The sequence below is a fragment of the Larus michahellis genome, chromosome 1, assembly GCF_964199755.1.
Source record: "Larus michahellis chromosome 1, bLarMic1.1, whole genome shotgun sequence".
Classification (NCBI taxonomy): domain Eukaryota; kingdom Metazoa; phylum Chordata; class Aves; order Charadriiformes; family Laridae; genus Larus; species Larus michahellis.
In genome coordinates, this window is record NC_133896.1 from 213,941,025 (window position 1) to 213,962,795 (window position 21,771).

Genomic DNA, 21,771 nt, shown 5'->3' on the forward strand with positions numbered 1-21,771 from the left:
GCAGGACTAGCTCTGCATTCTGTGGAACAACTTGCACCGCGGGCAGACGCGGCTAATTTTGCAGCACAAAGCACACCTAGGCAGATGTTCCACAGTCTCCTGTTCTGGGTAACAGCGTAACAGAGACCCAAATGTCATCCTGGTAAGGGGCAGCAGGAGGGTAAACCTAAAAAACTGTTGTCATGGTAGCACATCTCCATTCTGTCGGCTAAATGCATCTTCTTTACCTCCACTAGTGCTGATGAGGTTTTTCCCCACGAAGACAGTCAAGCATCGCAACAGGTTGCCCAGAGAGACTGGGCAGTGTCCATCCTTGGTGTTTTTTGCTGGCCAAAGCCCAGCTTGAGTTGGCAACTGAAGCCCTGGGTTACCTGGTTTGGCCTCACAACTGACCCTGCTCTGAACAGGAGGCTGGACTAGAGACCGCCCAATGTTTCTTCCAACCCAAATGGTGCTATAAGCCTACGACTGTTCATCTCTTCAGTATCATACAATCACTTAGGTTGGAAAAGATCCTTAAGATCATGGAGTCTAACCGTAAGGTTCTTTATGGATCCGTAATCTAGAGCCAGGAGTACACAGGAGATGCCAGTACAGCAGGACCATGAGAAGAAGGGCTCTGTGATCTAACCGGGAGGAGCAATAACCGCACAAGCTCATTTCCACCAATTCCCACAAGAGCTGCAATGCCAAGGAACCAACAGCCCCTGAGCCCCAACCATTTAACGTGGGTACCGGCACCTACCCAGTGCCTTGTCTACTGAGCAGATCCATCCCCAATTAAGCGGAGTCTCTTCGATTCCACGTACACAAGGGATATGAGAGATACACAGAGCGCAAACTGCGAAAGGGAAGTGTTCAAAATACTGACCAGAGAGACCAGGGGATAAATCCCTGCTGAACTGCAGGAAGAAAGGGAAGACTCAGTGGTGAAGATGAGAACAGCCACCAGCAGTATGCGAGAAAAACCACTGGAGAAGAACGCGAACACAGAAACTAAACAATAAAGAAATTAAAGCAAACAGGAAATCACATCTAACCCTGAGAATGAAAGAGCGTGGTCCTTGTCTGAGCCTGACCGTTCCGTGGGTCAGGCCTGCTCAGAAGACGTGCTCCTGGCCCAAGAGACGGTTGGAACTATAAAACTCACCTCCATCCAGCAGCAGTTTGACCGTCAGGTAGTCATCAGCCAGTACCGCGTAGTGTAGAGCCGTGCAGCCCTTGAAATTGGCTCGGATGTTCAAGCGGTTGTTGAAGTCGTCCTCCCGGGTCACAAGGACTGCAGGGGGAGAAGAATGAAAGCTCAGCGTATTGGGACAAAGCAAAGAACTGTCTGAACGTGCACCAGCAGCACGAACCATCGCTACCGGTTTGGAAGCTTCTTAAGGGTCTGGTGGCCTTTTCCAGGAGACCACCAGGACCTCCGTGGGGGTTTCTGGTGGCTGTTGTCCCCATTCCACTGAGCAGCAGCGGAGATGAAGACAACACGGTTTCCACAAACCCCGGACACTGCCTTCAATGGATCCAGGTGAGGGAGGAGGTGGTTGGAGAAATCCGAGAGAAGACCTCTCAGCCTTATTCCAACCACAGCGCCTGGGCACCTTCAAAGTGAAATCAGGATCCAACACAAGCGAGCAATACAGAGACTTTGTTGCCCAGAGAAGCTGTGGCTGCCCCATCCCTGGACGGGTTCAAGGCCAGGTTGGATGGGGCTTGGAGCAACCTGGGCTGGTGGGAGGTGTCCCTGCCCATGGGTTGGAACTAGATGATCACAGAATTATAGAACTCTTGAGGTTGGAAGGGACCTTTCAGATCATCTAGTCCAACCATCAAACCAACACTGACAAAAACCATCACTAATCTAAACTATACCTCTAAGCACCACATCTACCTGTCTTTTAAATCCCTCCAGGGATGGTGACTCCACCACTGCCCTGGGCAGCCTCTTCCAATGCTTGACAACCCTTTCAGTGTAAAAATTTTTCCTACTATCCATCCTAAACATCCCCTGGCACAACTTGAGGCCATTTCCTCTTGTCTGATCGCCTGTTCCTTGGCAGAAGAGACCGGGAATGATCTTTAAGGTCCCTTCCAACCCAAACCATTCTTCTGCCTTTTTTTCCCCTTTTCCTGTCCAGAAGGGCCAGAGAACAACCATTCAATGCCGCCTCCACACCACCTTCCTCCCCCAGCCAAAACATGACCCCAGCAGCCTGCACCAAAACCTACAAGCTACAACCAAGAGAGAAGAGCTGGAGAGGCTGAGGGACGCCAGCGCGGTGGGTCCTGGGGACATCGGCCAGCTGGGAATGCCTGTAGATCTCCTGGGAGTCACACTAAACTTCCCTTATCTCACTGCTCCCATTGTGCCCATCTCCTCCAGGAGCTGCCTCCTCCACTTCCCAGAAAACTCAAGAAGTAGCCATTTAAAGCAGGAACTCTTCTAAAAATACTTCCTTCGTTCACTGGAAAGTTACATGGGTTAACGGGCTGTAGAGCACGCTACTCGTCTCCGTTCTGCTCCTGTCCATATCTACCTCCTTGCCATCCTTGGTTTCACGTCGAACCCAGGTGTTCTTTGGGATTTTGAGTTTTTATTCTGTGTTTGCTTGGCCACTGGTACAGCGTGCTCCAGGAGGGGTATTCCTCAACGCTACCCGGATGGGAATAATTCATAATAACACATTTTACCACTCACTAGAAAGCCTGGAATCCCTTGAGCAAATGCAATTACACCGAGCCCTGGCAGGTTTTGTGAAATCAGACCTAGAAATTGCGATGTTTCTTTCAACAGAAACCGACGTTTCCTAAAGCTGATTAATTATAATTTTTTTCCTCCCTTGAGCTCTGGTACTGAATGCCGACACGCAGGGATACTCCGCGAAAGGGCAAAGCCAACGACTTGTACCTGCGGGGCAGAGGAATGCTGGGCCAAGGCACTCCCAGGAGGACAGGAGAAGGACGGTGTGGGGAGAGACACACTGAAACACTCAGTCTTCCCGATCAGGTGCAAAATCAGAGTTTGGAAAGCAAAAAAATGGAATATCGGGGAATGCATTAAATCAAACTGATGTACAGAGGCAAAGGAGGGAACGCAGCTCTGCAGAGAGGGACCTGGGAGTCCTGGTGGACAACAGGATGACCACGAGCCAGCCATGTGCCCTGGTGGCCAAGAAGGTCAATGGTCTCCTGGGGGACATCAAGAAGAGCGTGGCCAGCAGGTGGAGGGAGGTCATCCTCCCCCTCTGCTCTGCCCTGGGGAGGCCACAGCTGGAGCACTGGGTCCAGTTCTGGGCTCCCCAGTTCCAGAAGGACAGGGAACTGCTGGAGAGAGTCCAGCGGAGGCTGCGGAGATGCGGAGGGGCTGGAGCATCTCTGTGCTGAGGAAAGGCTGAGAGTCCTGGGGCTGTTCAGCCTGGAGAAGAGCAGACCGAGAGGGGATCTCATCAATGCTCAGCAAGAGCTAAAGGGCGGGGGGCAAGAGGATGGGGCCAGACTCTTCTCAGTGGTGCCTGGGGACGGGACAAGGGGCAACGGGCACAAACTGGAGTGAAGAAAATAAAGAAAAGTTCATTTTGAGGGTGGCAGAGCCCTGGCACAGGCTGCCCAGAGAGGTGGTGGAGTCTCCATCTCTGGAGACATTCCAAACCCGCCTGGATGCGTTCCTGTGCAACCTGCTCTGGGTGACCCTGCTCTGGCAGGGGGTTGGACTGGAGGGTCTCCAGAGGTCCCTTCCCATCACTGCCAGTCTGGGGTTCTGTAATGTTCTCCCAAGCCAGGAGAAACCCTCTCCCAGTACTCAGAGTGATTACTCGAGGCAGAGGTGACTCCGACAGACAGAAGGGACACTGTGACAGGCGAGGACACTGCTCCACCATTGCTTGGTTTTCCAGCAAATTCCCAATTCTGGAGTCTCCAGCGGACCAGACCGTGTGTCTGGGCAGGACTCCAGCACCAGGGGCCCAGCGCCCTGTGGGAAGGGTCTGCAGCACCCCCTGGCCCAGGTTGCCCAGAGAAGCTGTGGCTGCCCCATCCCTGGAGGGGTTCAAGGCCAGGTTGGCCGGGGCTTGGAGCAAGCTGGGCTGGTGGGAGGTGTCCCTGTCCAGGGCAGGGGGTGGCACTGGGTGACCTTTAAGGTCCCTTCCAGTCCAAACCATTCTAGGATTCTACGATTCTATCGCTCAGGGCTGCGGGTTTTGACAGGCACTGCACCTTGTATCTGATTTTTGAGGGAAGGGAGGCCGTCGCAGCCATTCCAGAGCTAATGGAGAGTAACCCAGCTTTCACTTAGCTGGGCACTGGGGCCAGGTCTGGCCATGGCCCTTCTCCCCAGCCCAGGGGGACGAGGAATCCCCCCAAGCACACAGCCCCACCACGCAGCCTGAGCAATGGGGGATTGGAACGTCCCATCTCCCGTTGCATGAATGCCGCCCAACCGTTGGGGTAAATCCTGCTCCTGGAATCATAGAATCATATAATCGTCGAGGTTGGAAGGGACCTTTCAGACCATCGAGTCCAACCATCAACCCAACACTGACAAACCCACCACTAACCCATGTCCCTCAGCACCACGTCTGCCCAGCTTTTAAATCCCCCCAGGGATGGCGACTCCACCACTGGCCTGGGCAGCCTCTTCCAAAGCTTGACAACACTTTCGGTGTAAAAATTTTTCCTCATATCCATCCTAAACCTCCCCTGGCGCAACTTGAGGCCATTTCATCTTGTCCTGAGGTGAGCATAGCCCTGTGGTGAATGAGGGTATAACCAAATCTCAGCGTGCCCACCTTCAGGGACTTGGCCATCGAGGACTCAAAAGGACTCAGAGCACCCAGTGCCTCGTCCCAGCAAAGCCGCAGAGAGGTTGGATCCCCCGAGTGTGGTCTCCTCGTTCCCTCCTAAGAGCTACCGACAGATTTCCCGACGATTTGAAAAGTTCCGAAGAGCCAAACCCTATAATGAATACCTGCTGCCGCCCCAGCCCAGCATCTCCGCTAATGAACCGCAGTACCTCCAGGAAGATCAATTAATGCCCTGGCTCCTTTCCTTTCCTGGGTCTTTTCTCCAAGCGTACGGGGTGAGTATGTATATTTATTTATTTGTCGTCATTTCCTACCCAGGGAGGAGCAGGATAATGAACTGCGTGCGTCAGGGAAGATGAATCTGAGATACTAGGGAGCAGTGCAGTAAAGAGATTAAAGTGTTATTATTGTTGGGTTTTTTCCCCCATGGTCCGTTGTGACAGCTCGGCCGTCATCTGTAAAAAATGTCTCAGAGAGAGATAATCATCGGAAACTCAATAAAGCGTCAGGGGAAGCCTCGTCTACCATCAATCACTGGGTGCCTGGAAATTTTCAGCCCTCTGTCTCCCTTCCTGCCATCCATATAAATGTCTGTAATATATTTTGCGCGGTGTTTGTGGAGCGTACCCTCTCGATTTGGCTGTTTTTATGAAAAAATATTTATACACGAAATATGTAAATGGGTAAAAAAAAGAGTAAAAAACAAAGGCAGTTTCTCTCTCTCTCCCTCTCTTTTTAAAAACGCAACTGAATTTATTCTTTTTAATAAAACATGTCAACCAAAGAATTAATGCAACTTCGTACTGAGGGGCCTTATCTTTTCTTCACCCCAAAAATATATAACGTTATGGAGGGATGAATGCAGACAAAAACAATTAACTTTATTGGTTGATATACTTTGTCTTAAATAAAGTCTACCTACATGCATTATGTATTGGCATTCCATTGTTCATTTTTTTAATGTTGTTTCATCCATTTTGCGTTCGGCGCTACGGCGCTCTGATAGATGGGTGTTCTCCCTCCCATGGAGGAGCAGGTCCATGGCACCGGGTGGGTTACGGAGAGGGACGAGAGAGCTTTTAAAAAGAAAATAACGCCCTGTCAAAACTGGCCCCGCGCTGATTCATCTTCCTAACTCAACCTGTGTTTTATGAGAGGTTCAAATATTACACCTTCTTTAGGCTTCGTACAGTTTTCGGCTCGTGGCGGTGAGGCAGAAAGCACCGCCAGACCGAGGGATAATGTCACCGTGGGGTTTAGGCTCTGCAGGGGACAACCGGGGTGGCTTCCCCTGGTTTTCTCCTTACAGCAGCCAGGAGAAGGTCTAATTTCAGCTGGCCTGTGTCAGCAATAGTGTGGCCAAGGAGGCCAACAGCATCCAGGCCTGTGTCAGGAACAGTGTGGCCAGCAGGACTGGGGCAGTGATGGTCCACCTGTCCTCAGCACTGGTGAGGCCCCACCTCGAGTGTTGTGTCCAGTTTTGGGCCCCTCACCACAAAAAAGACCTTGGAGGTGCTGGAGCGTGTCCAGAGAAGGGCACCGGAGCTGGTGAGGGGTCTGGAGCACAAGTCTTGTGAGGAGCGGCTGAGGGAGCTGGGGGTGTTCAGCCTGGAGAAAAGGAGGCTGAGGGGAGACCTTCTCGCTCTCTGCAACTCCCTGAAAGGAGGGGGTAGCCAGGGGGGGTCGGGCTCTTCTCCCAAGGAACAGGCCATGGGACAAGAGGAAACGGCCTCAAGTTGCACCAGGGGAGGTTTAGGATGGATATCAGGAAAAACGTCTTCCCAGAAAAGGTTGTTAAGCATTGGAAGAGGCTGCCCAGGGCAGTGGTGGAGTCGCCATCCCTGGAGGGATTTAAAAGCCGGGCAGACGTGGTGCTGAGGGACATGGGTTAGTGGTGGGTTTGTCAGTGTTGGGTTGATGGTTGGACTCGATGATCTGAAAGGTCCCTTCCAACCAAAACAATTCTACAATTCTATGATTCAACGTAGAAGGTCAGGGCACACCAATGCAGTCACCGGACACTGCAGTTCCCAGGAACGTGGGTCCCAGCAGCTGGCTGAGCTCCAGCAGGGTGATGGGGACAGCTGCGACAAGGTCGATGGTCTGTCATGGGGCTCAGAGCCGGAGCCGGTGGGTCAGTGTGGCGCTTGGATGGGGAAGAGGCCTCTGGAATGTGGAAATCAACAGCCGGGGACATTTTAGCGGGGTCAGGTCTGCCTCAACACCCCAGCGATGGGGGTAACGCTAGGGTGAGACTGGAACTTGAGAAGTCAGCCAAGAATAATCGAAAGACGATGAAATAAACTGCACAAAATTTCCTCATTTGCACGTAAAGGCTTCAAGGGTTGAAAGCCAGCATTAACGCCTGCCCCAAAACCAGCAGCAGTAATCACAACCAGTTATGTCATTCCATTTTATTTCAATTGGCCAAGTCTTTCCTCGTTTCATATCTACTTATGAGTTCTAAAGTAAGGCTACTGGTGGAATACGCTGCCTTGAACCCTTCTCCTCCCTCCCATTGTGGGTCAACGGGATGACGCGCCCGTCTACAACTTTGTGTTACGTTCTGCCTATATAAAACCAACGTCTCTAAGACGTTGAAGGATCGCTGCTCATCAACACCTATACGATGTTTTCTCTCATCTTCAGACACACACTCACGCACAGACCACCGGTTCCTCGGCATTTCAATGAAAGCTGAAGCTACCTCTAAAACACCAATCGAGGTGAAATTTCCGTTTCAAAGCCAGGAAACAAAATTTTGGGATCTGAAAAGCAAATGCAGGTGCCTGCACACAAAGAACCTTACCTTCCAAAGAATGGAGGCCTTTCTCCTTGGCGGTCTCGTACACGCTGCTGAAATCATCTCCAAGGTTTGGATCCGCATTAGCTGCGAGCAGGATCTTCACCACACTGTTAGAAATGAGAACAAAAATAAGGCAGAGGTAGAACATGAGTAATCCAAGTGCTGCAGGGACTGAGAAGGGACTCAGAAAACCCTCCTCAAACGTTCCCAGCTAGCGAAGGGAAGTTAAACCAACAACCATAACTGAACATTTCGACAAATACAACCACACGGGCACATTCTGAAACCAACTGTGGGAGGCGCAGTAAAATCAAACGTGAAAAATTGTTTTCAAATCGTGAAAGCAAATGTGGGAGGCACTTGAGGCAGGGGTGACACTGCAGGGACACGTAGACCCCCCAAGAAGAACTGCAGAGAACACCCTCGGAGCATGTGGAGCGATAGGACAAGGGGGAATGGCTTCACACTGCAAGAGGGCAGATTGAGCTGAGATCTCGGGCAGAAATTCTTGGCTGTGAGGGCGGTGAGCCCCTGGCCCAGGTTGCCCAGAGAAGCTGTGGCTGCCCCATCCCTGGAGGGGTTCAAGGCCAGGTTGGACAGGGCTTGGAGCAAGCTGGGCTGGTGGGAGGTGTCCCTGCCCAGGGGAGGAGGTGGTACTGGGTGGCCTTTAAGGTCCCTTCCCACCCAAACCATTCTGTGATTCTATGATTACGTCCCCATAACATTATAAGTCTGATAAGTGGTGGAAACTGTCCCCAGCCACAATAAATGCACAGTTGGAGCCAGATCTTGGCTCCAAGGCCACCCCTGCTGCTGCAAAAAGGAAGATTCTTGTAACATGATTCAGGTTAAGGGAACCAAAATTAAGTTGCGTGGTTGCTTCTGCTTTGGGATGCCATCACTACAGCACCTAAGCCTCCTTCCGTAAAGGTGCCATCCTACCATGACAAGCCATGCGCAGCATTCCGGAATCCAGCAGGGGCAGGGGCTGGAAGAGCCCTGTTCACTCTGAGGTTTCTGCCCCAAAAGTTATAGCATTGACTCCAGCGGCCCCTCTGCATTGATGCAGCTGATGGAAACCACCCTGAAAAAGGCATCTCTTGCATCCACATCGGCTATGAGAGACAGGTTGTCTCTCTTTGCCTCTTCTGCCCTCACCAGACGAAGCACCGACCCCAGCATTTCATGGAGTCATAGAATCATAGAACTGTCCAGGTCGGAAGGGACCTTTCAGATCATCGAGTCCAACCATCAACCCAACACTGACAAACCCACCGCTAACCCATGTCCCTCAGCACCATGTCTGCCCGGCTTTTAAATACCTCCAGGGATGGCGACTCCACCCCTGCCCTGGGCAGCCTGGTCCAGTGCCTGACAACCCTTTCGGGGAAGAAATTTCTCCTAATATCCATCCTAAACCTCCCCTGGGGCAACTTGAGGCCGTTTCCTCTTGTCCCATGGCCTGTTCCTTGGGAGAAGAGCCTGACCCCCCCTGGCCACCCCCTCCTTTCAGGGAGTTGCAGAGAGCGAGAAGGTCTCCCCTCAGCCTCCTTTTCTCCAGGCTGAACACCCCCAGCTCCCTCAGCCGCTCCTCACAAGACTTGTGCTCCAGACCCGTCACCAGCTCCGGTGCCCTTCATTTCAAAAACAAATTCCAACGGCATTAGTTATATGGGATTCTGGAAGGAAAGCATTTGACTGCTGCATGAATTTCAGTCAAATCCCCGTTTCTGAGAACCAGACGATTCATATGAGATCACCACCGAAGGCAGCCTGATCATCTACGAAGTCTGAAGGCTCCAGAGATGCGGAGGGGCTGGAGCATCTCTGTGCTGAGGAAAGGCTGAGAGCCCTGGGGCTGTTCAGCTGGAGAAGAGCAGACCGAGAGGGGATCTCATCAATGCTCAGCAAGATCTAAAGGGCCGGGGGCAAGAGGATGGGGCCAGACTCTTCTCAGTGGTGCCCGGGGACAGGACAAGGGGCAACGGGCACAAACCGGAATGAAGAAAATAAGGAGAAGTTCATTTTGAGGGTGGTAGAGCCCTGGCACAGGCTGCCCAGAGAGGTGTGGAGTCTCCTGCTCTGGAGATATCCCAAACCCATCTCCAACCTGCTCTGGGTGACCCTGCTCTGGCAGGGGATCAGACTGGATGGTCTCCAGAGCTCCCTTCCAACCCCTGCCAGTCTGGGATTCTGGGATTCTGTGATCAGCAACCAGCCCAGCAGTGCCCAGGCTTTGGGAAGATTTAACCTCTGAATTTGTAGAGAGTTTCCCCATTATTTTATACTGCAGGTGCCGGGCCCACCGGAGAGGCAGGTCCTCCTGACCACAGGCAGGACATCCCGTAGCACAGCTCTCCTCCGCGCTGGCACCCAGGCTCCACAGACCGGTGAAGTTCTCAACTCCTGCGACAGGCCAGCTCAGCGCCAGGCACGCAGGCCAGGCAGGTTCTGGCTGCGTGGAAATCCTCCATCTCTGCTTCCAAACCCAAAACGATCATCAGGCAAGAATTAGATTTCTCACCACTCCTGAAAGCAGCTTGAAGCCACTTAATTCTTAATTATTTTTTTTTTTCCCAGGGTTCAAGCTTTCTGTGACAAGTCGACAGTAACTCGTTCGTTAGCGTTCATCACTGGTGACAGGGCTCAAGGGCTGACAGCGACGGGCACTCAGCCTGACTGACACGTATCCGCAGGCTCCGTCTTGTCAAGTCACATCTAGAATTTCACTGAAGCTCCTCTCCCATTTACCCCCCCTAAATGCATTAGGGGAATAAAAGGTGGATATTTTTTTCTTTGAATACAGCGGAAGAGGCCAGCTCCTCACCGGCACCGGTTCGCTCTTCACCACGTACAGAGTCACTTCTAGTGAGCAAAGCACCAGGTTGGAAGCCAGGAGACCCTCTGCCATCTCCCGTGTCAGCATACAGAGTTCATTAATATCTGCCTTTTAATAATTAGTTCTAAAATATTTAGGTTGAGATGAAATCTTTTACGCTGACGGCGGTGAGCCCCTGGCCCAGGTTGCCCAGAGAAGCTGTGGCTGCCCCATCCCTGGAGGGGTTCAAGGCCAGGTTGGACGGGGCTTGGAGCAAGCTGGGCTGGTGGGAGGTGTCCCTGCCCAGGGCAGGGGGTGGCACTGGGTGGCCTTTAAGGTCCCTTCCCACCCAAACTATTCTGTGATTCCACAATTCTATGCGCTGGATCTTACTCATCAAACAGCAGCTACCAACTATGATTCTTCACAATTTCAACACAGTCAGAAACACGTGACACTGAAGATTTTCTCGAATAGTTTGAGTTGCACAGCCATGACCGAGTTAGATATCTGATGGCTTAGGACTGGCGCTAAGGAGTGGGGATCATCTCTCCTATGTTCAGACATCAGCAACGGGGGACGTGATGGCCTAAGAAGCCTCCCACCATAGATGTGCTCACTCTCCACCACCCTGATCCCTCCAGCTAGGGAGGTTGGTTGATGGTTGGACTCGATGATCTGAAAGGTCCCTTCCAACTCAGACAATTCTATGGTTCTATAATTCTAATTTTCTTTCAGTTCGTTCAGCAGTTTTGGCCTTGGCGCACGGGTCAGCGTGTGAGATCCTCTGCGGTCTTCATCACAGCTCCAGCGGGACAGAACCTTCCTGTCTCACCCTCAGTCCTCTCAGGACAGACAATTTGCTGCCAGGGAAAAGACACTGGTACAAATCTCCCTCTCTGTGTTCAGAAAAGCCATGTCTATGCTGCCCTGCTGCATTGCTCCCAAAGGCCACATCAGTGAAGACATCTTAGTAGAGGTGCCACCTCCCCAGCCACACGACAAGCCTGTAGGTCCTTCTGGACCACCTTAGGACCATCAGTAAGGCACGGGGCACAAAACCTACCCTAAAAGTCCTTCAGCACCTCTAGCAAGGGCTTTTCGGCACACCCAGCTCTAGACTCACCTCCACAACTCCAACGTGTTGCCTCACACAAAGGGACATGGCCAGACCTTTACCACTGACATCTACGGCTGCAGCGAAATGGAAAGCAAGAGACAGGTCTGGCCACAAGTAAAGCAATGCAAGCCCAGGTGCGTAGCCATGGCTGTCCAGAACAGGTACGGTCAAAGCCCACCAGCCCAGGCTCTTCTGCCTCTGGTCATTAGACAGGTCATTAGGTAGGAGGCCCATCAATCCTACTTTTGGTGCCTGGTTGGCAGTGTTGGCAGGGAGGTGTGCCATCTCCCCAGGGCTGCAAAACAGGAGGAGTAAAGGTGCCACAGTCAGGCTTTCTATCTGGGAAAGCTCTAGCACAGGTCATTGATCTGTGCCAAGTTCTTCTGGAAGATCCAGTGCTGGATTCCTCTGGAGATATCCCGCATCTCCAGTCCTTGGTGCTACTGTGGTCAGCCCAGGCAGCGAGAGAACTGCATCAGAGATGTTGGAGAGGCAGTGCCTGTGAAAAGCAGGAGGTGCAGGATGGAGTGTGGTGGGGCAGGCACTGCTCTATTGCCCTATGGGGTCTGTGTTGATGTCCTCCACGCTCCTAGAGATGGACATCTACTGAACAGAAGCCATCACTAGTGCCTCAATTAAGCTTTTGATTACCCTGCCCCAGCAGCTGACTTACTGTGATTCTTTACCTCAGGGTTTCCAGTGCCTACACCAAAAAGCCGGGCCCTTCTGATCATTCAAGTCCTTGGAAGAAGGTCAACCCACCCTTCTTGGACCCTGTCCTCGTGGCTGTCAACACCACAGAGATCCCTCTACTCCCGTTTTAGCTGACAGACTATGATATATTTTAAGGTCCGTGCGTCTTCCTCATCTTAAGAGAAACGATCCCAAGCCCTGGTGTAGGACTTCAATCCTCAGCCTTGCAGCCCAGGGGCGAGCTATGAGTATCGAACGCGTCATATGATAACACACAATGACTTGTAATTTCCTTGGTAACTCCATCCATCTTCCTTCCCTCTTCTTAGTGACTACGTTGGAATGAACGTTCTTCCCAGGCACTTCATCAGATGTCACCTTCCTGAGCTCCCAGCGACTCCCAGGAAGCCCCGTCCTCTCCATTCACCGCACACACCCTCATTGTTTCTCTCTGGGCAAAGAGAAGTTTAGCAACGGGGCAATGACCTTCCACAAAAAGTTCACCAGAGGACGACCAACGCTAGACACAAGGTGGTCTAGGATTGAAAGCGGGAGGTGGCGATGTTCAGATCTGCTCCGCTCTACGAACAACCCTTTACAGCATTTCCCCCCAGTGATAAGAAACATTTCCTTAGCTCTTATGATGGCTGGGAGGCTCCAGTTTAATAAGCACGGATATCATCTCTTACTGGCAAAATCTAGTGTTCCCAAAGCCCATTTTGGGCTGCGATCCAGCTCTGTACACAGGAAGGACCCGCCGGTCGAATAACAACACTCTGCACATTCAGCCTCCCTTTTCCAACCATCTTGCAACCTCACCTCCCGCTTTTGGGACGTGCCGTCCCCTCCGGGCACTTCTGCACCAGCCAGACGTTCCTGGAATCACAAATATTGATCGCACCTATCCAATTTGCAGGTAATGGGACATTGAAGCAAATTAGCCTTTAGGAAAGGTAACGGCGCCATCAAAATAGAGAGTAGCTGCGTTCATCAGTGTAAAGCATGTGAACGTCATTGGAATAAGCAAGGGACTTGGAAAATCAGATGGCAGTCACAAAGCAGGGTCTAGAATCTGGGTAAAAATCTCCGGTTTCCCAGGGAGAAGAGGTGAAAATACTTCCCAGTTCATGAGGTGGTTGTAGGGGTCACAGAATCACAGAATCACAGAATGGTAGGGTTGGAAGGGACCTCTGGAGACCATCCAGTCCAACCCCCTGCCAGAGCAGGGTCACCCACAGCAGGTGGCACAGGAACACGTCCAGGTGGGTTTGGAATGTCTCCAGAGATGGAGACTCCACCACCTCTCTGGGCAGCCTGTGCCAGGGCTCTGCCACCCTCACAGGAAAGAAGTTCCTCCTCATGTTTAGGTGGAACTTCCTATGCTCAAGTTTGTGCCCGTTACCTCTTGTCCTGTTGCTGGGCACCACTGAAAAGAGCCTGGCCCCATCCTCCTGACACCCCCCCTTTCAGTATTTCTAAGCGTTGATAAGATCCCCCCTCAGACGTCTTTTTTGCAGACTAAAAAACCCAAGTCCCTCAGCCTTTCTTCATCAGAGAGGTGTTCCAGTCCCCTCAGCATCTTGGCAGCCCTTTACTGCACCCTCTCCAGCAGTTCCCTGTCCTTCTGGAACTGGGGAGCCCAGAACTGGACCCAGTGCTCCAGCTGTGGCCTCCCCAGGGCCGAGCAGAGCATGAGGATGACCTCCCTCCACCTGCTGGCCACAGGAGGTCAATGGAGGACGCTCTGGTGAAGGTTCTAGAGAAGGCAGAAGGCATCTTTCTCTTTGGCATCAGCTCAGCTATGAGTTATTAAATGAGGTGGGGGTTAAATGGAGGGTCTCTGGCCCATATACCTCCTGTTTTCCTCCTCTTGCTGGCAGGTGTTGGGGCAAAACACCCCACACCAGGTTACCTGGAGGGAGAGGGACGCCAAGGACAGGCTGAGCTGGTCCAGGAAGGCAGAGCTTCCCTCCATAACTCACCTGCGCTCAGCAGCCTCAACAAGCCCAGTTTTAATTTGCTGATCAAGTTTTCATTAGATTAGAGGCAGAGCCTATTCATCAGCGCGAATATAAATCTAAATTGACCCTGGTGATGACTCAGAGGGCAACGCTTAACTGAAGTTCGCCGGGCAGTTCAATCGATCGGAGAAAACGCTTTCTGCTTTTAATGGCCGGGCCAACATATTGTTAAATAAATAAATACATACATACAACACAGGGGGTGGGGAAATCAATGGCGAGGTGGCTGGACGTGACTGGGGCCGCATCGGGAGAGACGCTGTGCCTGGACCCATGCGCCGGCAGCTGGAGTTGGTGAACCAAGAAGTCCAGTGATCGCCATGACCGTGAGTTATCAGCACAATGCGAAAGCCTCGACGCCTTTTGATATGCGGCTGCCCCGAGCTCTGGACACAAAGAAGATCCCTTGTGTGGTTATATCTTAACTCTGTGAAAGGCAGTGGGGGCAGGAGGGCCGCGGGGGAGCTGCTATTTACACTCCAGCTCCTGTTCTCTCCTTATTTTTCTCGGATGAGGTCTAAAGGTGGATGCATGCCTTCCCAGGAATAGTTTTACGCCTACCTGTGGCACAGAAAGTGGGGCAGCCTCAGCATTCCCCGCTCCGCAGCGGTTTTTTATTAGAATCATAGAATGGTCGAGGTTGGAAAAGACCTCTAAGATCATGGAGTCCAACCATCAACCCAACACTGACAAACCCACCACTACCCCATGTCCCTCAGCACCACGTCTGCCCGGCTTTTAAATCCCTCCAGGGATGGCAACTCCACCACTGCCCTGGGCAGCCTGTCCCAGGTGAAAATGACCCTCCTCCCAAAAAAAAGGGATAAAAGGAGAGATTACAGAATCCAAAAAGAAAAAAAAATCTTGAAGGGTGATAATTGTTACATTGTTCGCAGCGGTTTTCTCTTGAGAGTGTGACCCACATGAATCGTGCTCCAGAGACGTGGTGAAGGTACAGCACCGCTGCCGCGTGTCCCTGGCCATCGGCGTTAAAGAGTTAAAGAGTTAAAAGAACTCTTGCTACTTGTGTTTGGTGGTAAGAAGATGTGCCCAGAGGTGGTTTCTGTGGCTTGGAGAGGTACAGTGACCTCCTGGAGTCTCCTTTTCTGGAGATATTCCAAACCCCACCTGGACGCGTTCCTGTGCAACCTGCTCCGGGTGACCCTGCTCTGGCAGGGGGTTGGACTGGAGGGTCTCCAGAGGTCCCTGCCAACCCCGGCCAGTCTGGATTCTAGGATTCTGTGACCTGCTCAGCTGGAAATATCTCACTGCACCTGACCCACAGGCCATCGGGTGCTGGGCGTCCCTGCAAAGAGAGGACCTCGATCACAGAGGTCTCCGATGGGGACACTGCCGAGGCAGCGAGGAGCAGCCTGGGGAACAGTCACCGCTGGCCCACCCTCAGGTGGGCAAGTACAATGCAGGAACTGGCAAGTGGACACTGTCCCTCACAGACACCCAGAAGGGGAGCAGTTAAAAGACAACGCCCCAGTTTTTAGGACCGAGCCCTCAAAAAAAGGTGCCGAAAACCCTGTTCGACTCCTCAGCTCTTTGACAAGCAGCACTATGGGCCATATGTGCTTCCAAAAGCATCCAGATATTTCTCCAGCTCCGCTGCAGACAGCTCTGAATGAGTTGCCTGAAGTGAAAGGCGTGAAAAAACATCACAGGGACCAGATGTATGTACCTAATATAGGTAACAAGACTGCGCCAGTTAATCATGTCATTGCCCATAGACAGAAACCAGCTCCAGATCGGTCACCCTTCACTGTAAGCCTCAGAACCTCCCCACTAGAATATTTCTATGCGTGATGTACTTTTATTACCGAGATAAAACATCTATACAGCACCTTCAATGCACAAACTGTACGTATGCGGGGAAGAGGCACAAGTCCTCTCCTTACGGAGGGACGGGCGGACGGAGGAGGGCAGGCTGCGGGAGGAGGAGGAGGGCAAGGGAAGGGACCGGACCACGCTGGGACAAGCACCGCCAGTTCTGGTTCTACGTGAGAGCCTCCAACCCGCCGCTCTTCCCATCTACACAGACAGGCAGAGAGGGAAAAGGAGAGCCGAGGCACAGGAAGGAGTCACTTGTCATCAGGCATTCCCTGCAGGAAGGTGTTGAGGAGCAAAGGTGAGGGAAGGCAAAGAGATCCAGAGCTGAAGATGGAGGGAGAAGGAGAAAGGGTGTGCAAGAAGGCAAAGATGCAAAATGAAAATGGAGGAGAGGAGATGCTGTTGGGAACAGCTGAATCAAAGAATCGTTTAAGTTAGAAAAGATCTTTAAGAACAAGCTGCCTAGAGAGGTGGTGGAGGCCCCATCCCTGGAGACATTCAAGGCCAGGCTTCATGAGGCTCTGAGCAACCTGATCTAGTTGAAGATGTCCCTGTTCACTGCAGGGAGGTGGGACTAGATGGCCTTTAAAGGGCCCTTCCAACCCAACACATTCTATGATTCTATTCTATGATCATCAAGTCCAACTGTCAAACTAGCACTGCCACGTCCACCACGACCCTCAGCATCCAGCCCATGGCATAAGCATCTCCCAGCCATAGGCATTCTTGTTTCATCAGGGGCTTTAGCCTCTTGACGGGACAAGAGGAAACGGCCTCAAGTTGCACCACGGGAGGTTTAAGATGGATATTAGGAAAAATGTCTTCACCAAAAGGGTTGTCAAGCATTGGAAGAGGCTGCCCAGGGCAATGGTGGAGTCACCGTTCCTGGAGGGATTTACAAGCTGGACAGACGCGGTGCTGAGGGACATGGGGTAGTGGTGGGTTTGTCAGTGTTGGGTTGATGGTTGGACTCGATGATCTGAAAGGTCCCTTCCAACCTGGACAATTCTGTGATTCCCCTTCCGCACAACCAGCTCTGCGCGTCATAAGGGGCGAAGAGGATGATCCAATATTTCTCTGCTGCTTTATTTCTGCCGAAACAATGAAAACCAGAGTAGCAGAAAAGATCACTCCGCTACAAATGCATGAGACGCTTACACTACGGTCCTCACTGCTTTGGGTTTTGATTTATGATTGTTTTGTTGCTTATTTTAACAAAGGCACAAAAGCCACAAAGCTCCCAGTAAGCATTTAATTAAAGCTTAATTGCTATAAATATGTTAAATGTGCAAAGCTAGCAGGTGCAGCCAAGAGAAAGCAGCCCCTAGCAGTGTTTTTTGCATAGACTATAAATCCTCCCTTTTAAAAGTGATGTCTTTCCAGGAGAATTAAGAAACCACTTCAAAATAGGTCTGGAAATCCAGAAGAGCGACGGGGTTTTACAAAGGCTGAAAATAAAACTAAGCGGGAGTCACTCCGGCTGAGAAACGTAAATGGAAAGGAAGGTGGAGGGGGGGGGTGTACGTGCAGGATACATAAAGCCAGAGTTATACCTTGTTATGCTCAAACTAAAACCGGGATCACCGCCCTATCGGCGATGTTAAACCTATGGTAAATCCCCCCAGCAGTGGGAATTACAGCACAAACGCTTCCTTTGCTGGTGCAAACGCGGTCACAGCTGATCTGTCTTCAGCCCACAACCCTGTTACAACCTGTTTTATCCCAGGGATTTGTAGCTGGGCTCCTTTTTGCATGAAAAAAAGAACCATAAATGAAACTATCCACACTTCAGGAAGGGTCTGAAACAATAAGCTAATTAAAAGAATGAAGAGAAGGAACACAATTCTTTCAACAATATTTGTATATCATCTAAATTGCCTTAATGAAGTGTTTATAAAATACAAACACCAAAATTAGACTCCAGACCGAAGTGTTTGGCCACTTCCCTTTACTTTTAGAGCTGTCACCTCAGCAGTGTTTGGGGCTGGACGTGCCGGGGCCCCGGGGGTGTGTAGTGCAAGAGAGAGCGCAGACGGACACAGAGCGTAAGGGACACCAGAAAAACAGAAATAACCCCTCCAAGGTGCTGGGCAGAGACCAGAGAGGATCCTGGGTGTCCCAGTAGCCCAGACCCTCTCCAATAGATCCCAAACTACTCTGGGCTGAGAGGGAGTTCAGACCTCATGGGGTTCAACCAGGCCGAGTGTAGGGTCCTGCACCCGGGTGGGAACAACCTCCGGTGCCAGCACATTGGGGGATGGAGGGATGGAGAGCAGCCCTGAGAGAAGGGCTTGGGGATGCTGGGGGTGGGGGGGAAAGCCGGCCATGAGCCAGCACCGTGCGCTGGCAGCCCAGAAACACCCCCGTAGCCTGGGCTGCATCCCCAGCAGCGTGGGCAGCAGGGCGAGGGGGGGATTCTGCCCCTCTGCTCCGCTCGGGGGAGACCCCCCTGCAGTGCTGCCTCCAGCTCTGGGGCCTCAGCACAGGAGAGACACGGAGCTGTTGCAGCGGGGCCAGAGGAGGCCCCGGAGATGCTGGGAGGGCTGGAGCCCCAATGCTGGGGGGACGGGCTGAGAGAGTTGTCGGGGTTCAGCCTGGAGAAGAGAAGGCTCCACGGAGACCTTGGAGCCCCTTCCAGTCCCTCAAGGGGCTCCAGGAAAGCTGGGGAGGGACTCTGGATGAGGGAGGGGAGCCATGGGACGAGGGGGAAGGGGTTTCCACTGCAAGAGGGGAGACTGAGCTGAGATCTCGGGCAGAAATTCTTGGCTGTGAGGGCGGTGAGCCCCTGGCCCAGGTTGCCCAGAGAAGCTGTGGCTGCCCCATCCCTGGAGGGGTTCGAGGCCAGGTTGGCCGGGGCTTGGAGCAAGCTGGGCTGGTGGGAGGTGTCCCTGCCCAGGGCAAGGGGATTGGATTTGATGATCTTTAAGGTCCCTTCCCACCCAAACCATTCCATGATTCTTTGAGGTGCCAAACCTAAGCTGCAACCACGCTGCACCTTGTGCATCTGCATGTGAGAGCGGGATGCTCTGCAGGGGGAGATTCCAGCTGGGAGCAGAAGCACTCCGGGCTTGCAGGAGAGGCATCCCTTGGAGCAGGGGCGATGGGAGACAAACCCCTGCCTGGTCCTGGAGCTGCTGGAAGCGCCAGTGCCTCTCCCAGCTCACAGGGTGCTGTGAGGCTGAATCCACCGGGATTAGGAGCTTTTGGGAGCCCCCGGGAAAGGCTCTGCTGCAGCGTGACCACGCACCCCTCTCCCCTGTGAAACCCCTTAGCAGGAATGTACCAGAACAATCCTTAATGCCTGGCCACGTTTTGGATAAGGGACATTTTCAAGAGGAAGAGGATGATCACTATTTTGTCGTAAAAAGGAAAAACAGACCCCAAGCTTCCCTGCCGGCACATGGGATTTTATCTTGTAGCTGATGGCAACTGACAAACATCATTAACGCAGTGCCTCCGAAATTCAATTAAACATATGGACTGTGGCTGTCTAATTGGAAGAGTGAGGGCTGTGAAAATTGGGAGACATTACAAGGCTAAAGGACAGGTCACCGAAACCTCCACCAGTGCAGCTGAGACTTGAGCGGGGAGGGGGGGGGGAAATAAAACAGTTCAACTCTGAAAAACGACTTTGGAAAGACGGCAATTTACTTTTTCTCAGCGGTTTTAGGCTGAAAACTCCCATTGCGGCTACCAGCGTCACAGCCCCCTAAAGCCGGGGAACTTGTGTGGGTATCAACGACCTTCAGAGCAGAAGCGGTGACCGAGGCGGCAGGTTAAAGAGCACGGAACGACCCCGTTCCCGTTGCAAGGTAACGGCCGGTGCAGAGCCCGAGCTGCATCCCTGAGCCACCGCCGCTTGACTGATGGGCTCCGAACCCAAGTCATAACAACTTATAATCCACCGAATCAGCCGCTGTGCCTGGATAAACCCGTTTTAAATCATCGCTCTTTACAGAGGGAGCACACCGTTAAAAAAAAAAAAAAAAACATATATATATACATAATCCTGCATCCTGCTGCAAAGAGCAAGTCGTTATTTGGTTCCTCCCTAATGTACGTAAAAGGATTGCAAGATACAGAAAACCAGCAAGCATTTGGGGAGGGAAAAGCTAATAAACATTTAAAATTCTGCAGGCAAAACCCTGCAGGCTCTGCCGCTTCCACCGCACGCACAAGGCAGCTCTGCCGGGTTTGGGTTAAAAAGCTCGCCCTGCGGGCCACGTCCACAAGCAAACGATTTGTAGGGAATTTCATACGTTCCACGTCTTGTCTTCCAGCTCAATACACCTCCCCGGGCGCGACAAAGCCAAAAATGGGGGGCCAAACCCACGCCAGGCACAACCCCAGCGCTGCCAACAGAGCTGTTACACCACTCGGGTGTAAGGATTAAGTCCGTGTTGCATTTCTCTTTGCCTCCATGAGGTATGCAATTACTCTTCCACTAAATCATCGAATGTGTTGGGTTGGAAAGGACCTCTAAAGGTCATCTTATCGCTGGAGACACGTCCTACCAAGCTGCAGGTATTCAAGGACTTCTGAATTTTCAGTTAAAAGCCAGGATCCATCCCAAATGTGGGAAAAATAAACACAATTGGCCCAACGCAGCCAAAAAAAGCGTTTGGTTTTGCCAAATAAGACACGCCGTCGTTAGCGCTCTGCCAGCCTCTAACGAGGGGGCAGCCTGGGTGCTGAACGCCTTCACCCACCAAGATGTTTTCATTAGCATTTCTACCTGATTTCAGGCCTGATTTTAGGCAATTATTGTACCATGAACAGCCTTTCTCCCCGTCTCCTCTTAGCCCTTTGCAACTCTGGAAGCCCTGTTCTGCTCCACCAGTCACTTGGAATGGTCAACAGTCGTCACACTCCATTGCTGGCCATTGTCCGTCGGCAAAGGTGGGAGGCTCCGGAGCCCGTCCCTCCGTGGCCGGGCAAACAACGGGGCCCGTTGCTGCTCGGACATCAAAGTTAAACAAACAGACCCAAACCCTCGCCTCTGTGCCCATCTGAAGGAGCTCCCCGAGGAGGTCAGGGCTTCCAGCTTGTCATAGCACACATCAAAGTTTGCACCACACACGAACTCGGCACACGGATTCGCATCGTGTCGCCCGAGAGCGGATATTCAGCCTTTGTGCGCCGCTTTAATCCTGTGTTTTCCCAAGTAATTAGGCTTTTTTGCTTATGAACTTGTGACTAAGTAAAGCAGCCCTGAGAGGTTGTAACATCAAAGCTCATTCTCCCGTCTGTCCCCCGCTTTCCAAAATTGGATTTCTTTTCCTCTTTTTTTTTTTTTTCCTTAAATAATAAAAAAAAAACCTAATTGAATTTAGTTGTAGACTGAATATATTTAAAGAGTGTCTTTAAAAGGTTACAAGAAGCCACGGCGACCAGCATGGGAACTAAAGAGGGAGGGCACAGCATTCAGCCTTTTTGCTTCATAAAGGCCTTGCATGAAAGACCCAGCAACGGCCCCACAAGCCAGGAGGGACACGGCAGCTCTGGCGGCAGCTATTTCTGACGGTGGGGTGTTATATCGCCTAACCCCAAGGACATCCCAAGGTTACGGACTCACCAGAGACCAAAATCCACTCACCTCTTCGGGATTGCAGAGCACCCACCTCCACCTCTCGCACGCGGGCAAAGGAAGAGTGAAAATATCCCTTTGGGTTTAGCTC

At 52.0% G+C, this 21,771-nt stretch overlaps 1 protein-coding gene across 4 annotated transcripts in view; it reads right to left on the bottom strand.

The window, feature by feature from the left end:
* The window catches only part of CLPB (ClpB family mitochondrial disaggregase), a 105,886-nt gene that overhangs the window by 63,974 nt on the left and 20,141 nt on the right, over positions 1 to 21,771 (bottom strand). For all 4 annotated transcript variants that reach the window (XM_074572206.1, XM_074572207.1, XM_074572209.1 and 1 more), the window contains 2 exons: positions 7,609 to 7,712; positions 1,151 to 1,279 (listed from right to left, as the gene is read on the bottom strand). In XM_074572206.1, coding sequence (XP_074428307.1) covers positions 1,151 to 1,279; positions 7,609 to 7,712 — 233 coding nt within the window. The remainder of the gene's footprint in view (positions 1 to 1,150; positions 1,280 to 7,608; positions 7,713 to 21,771) is intronic.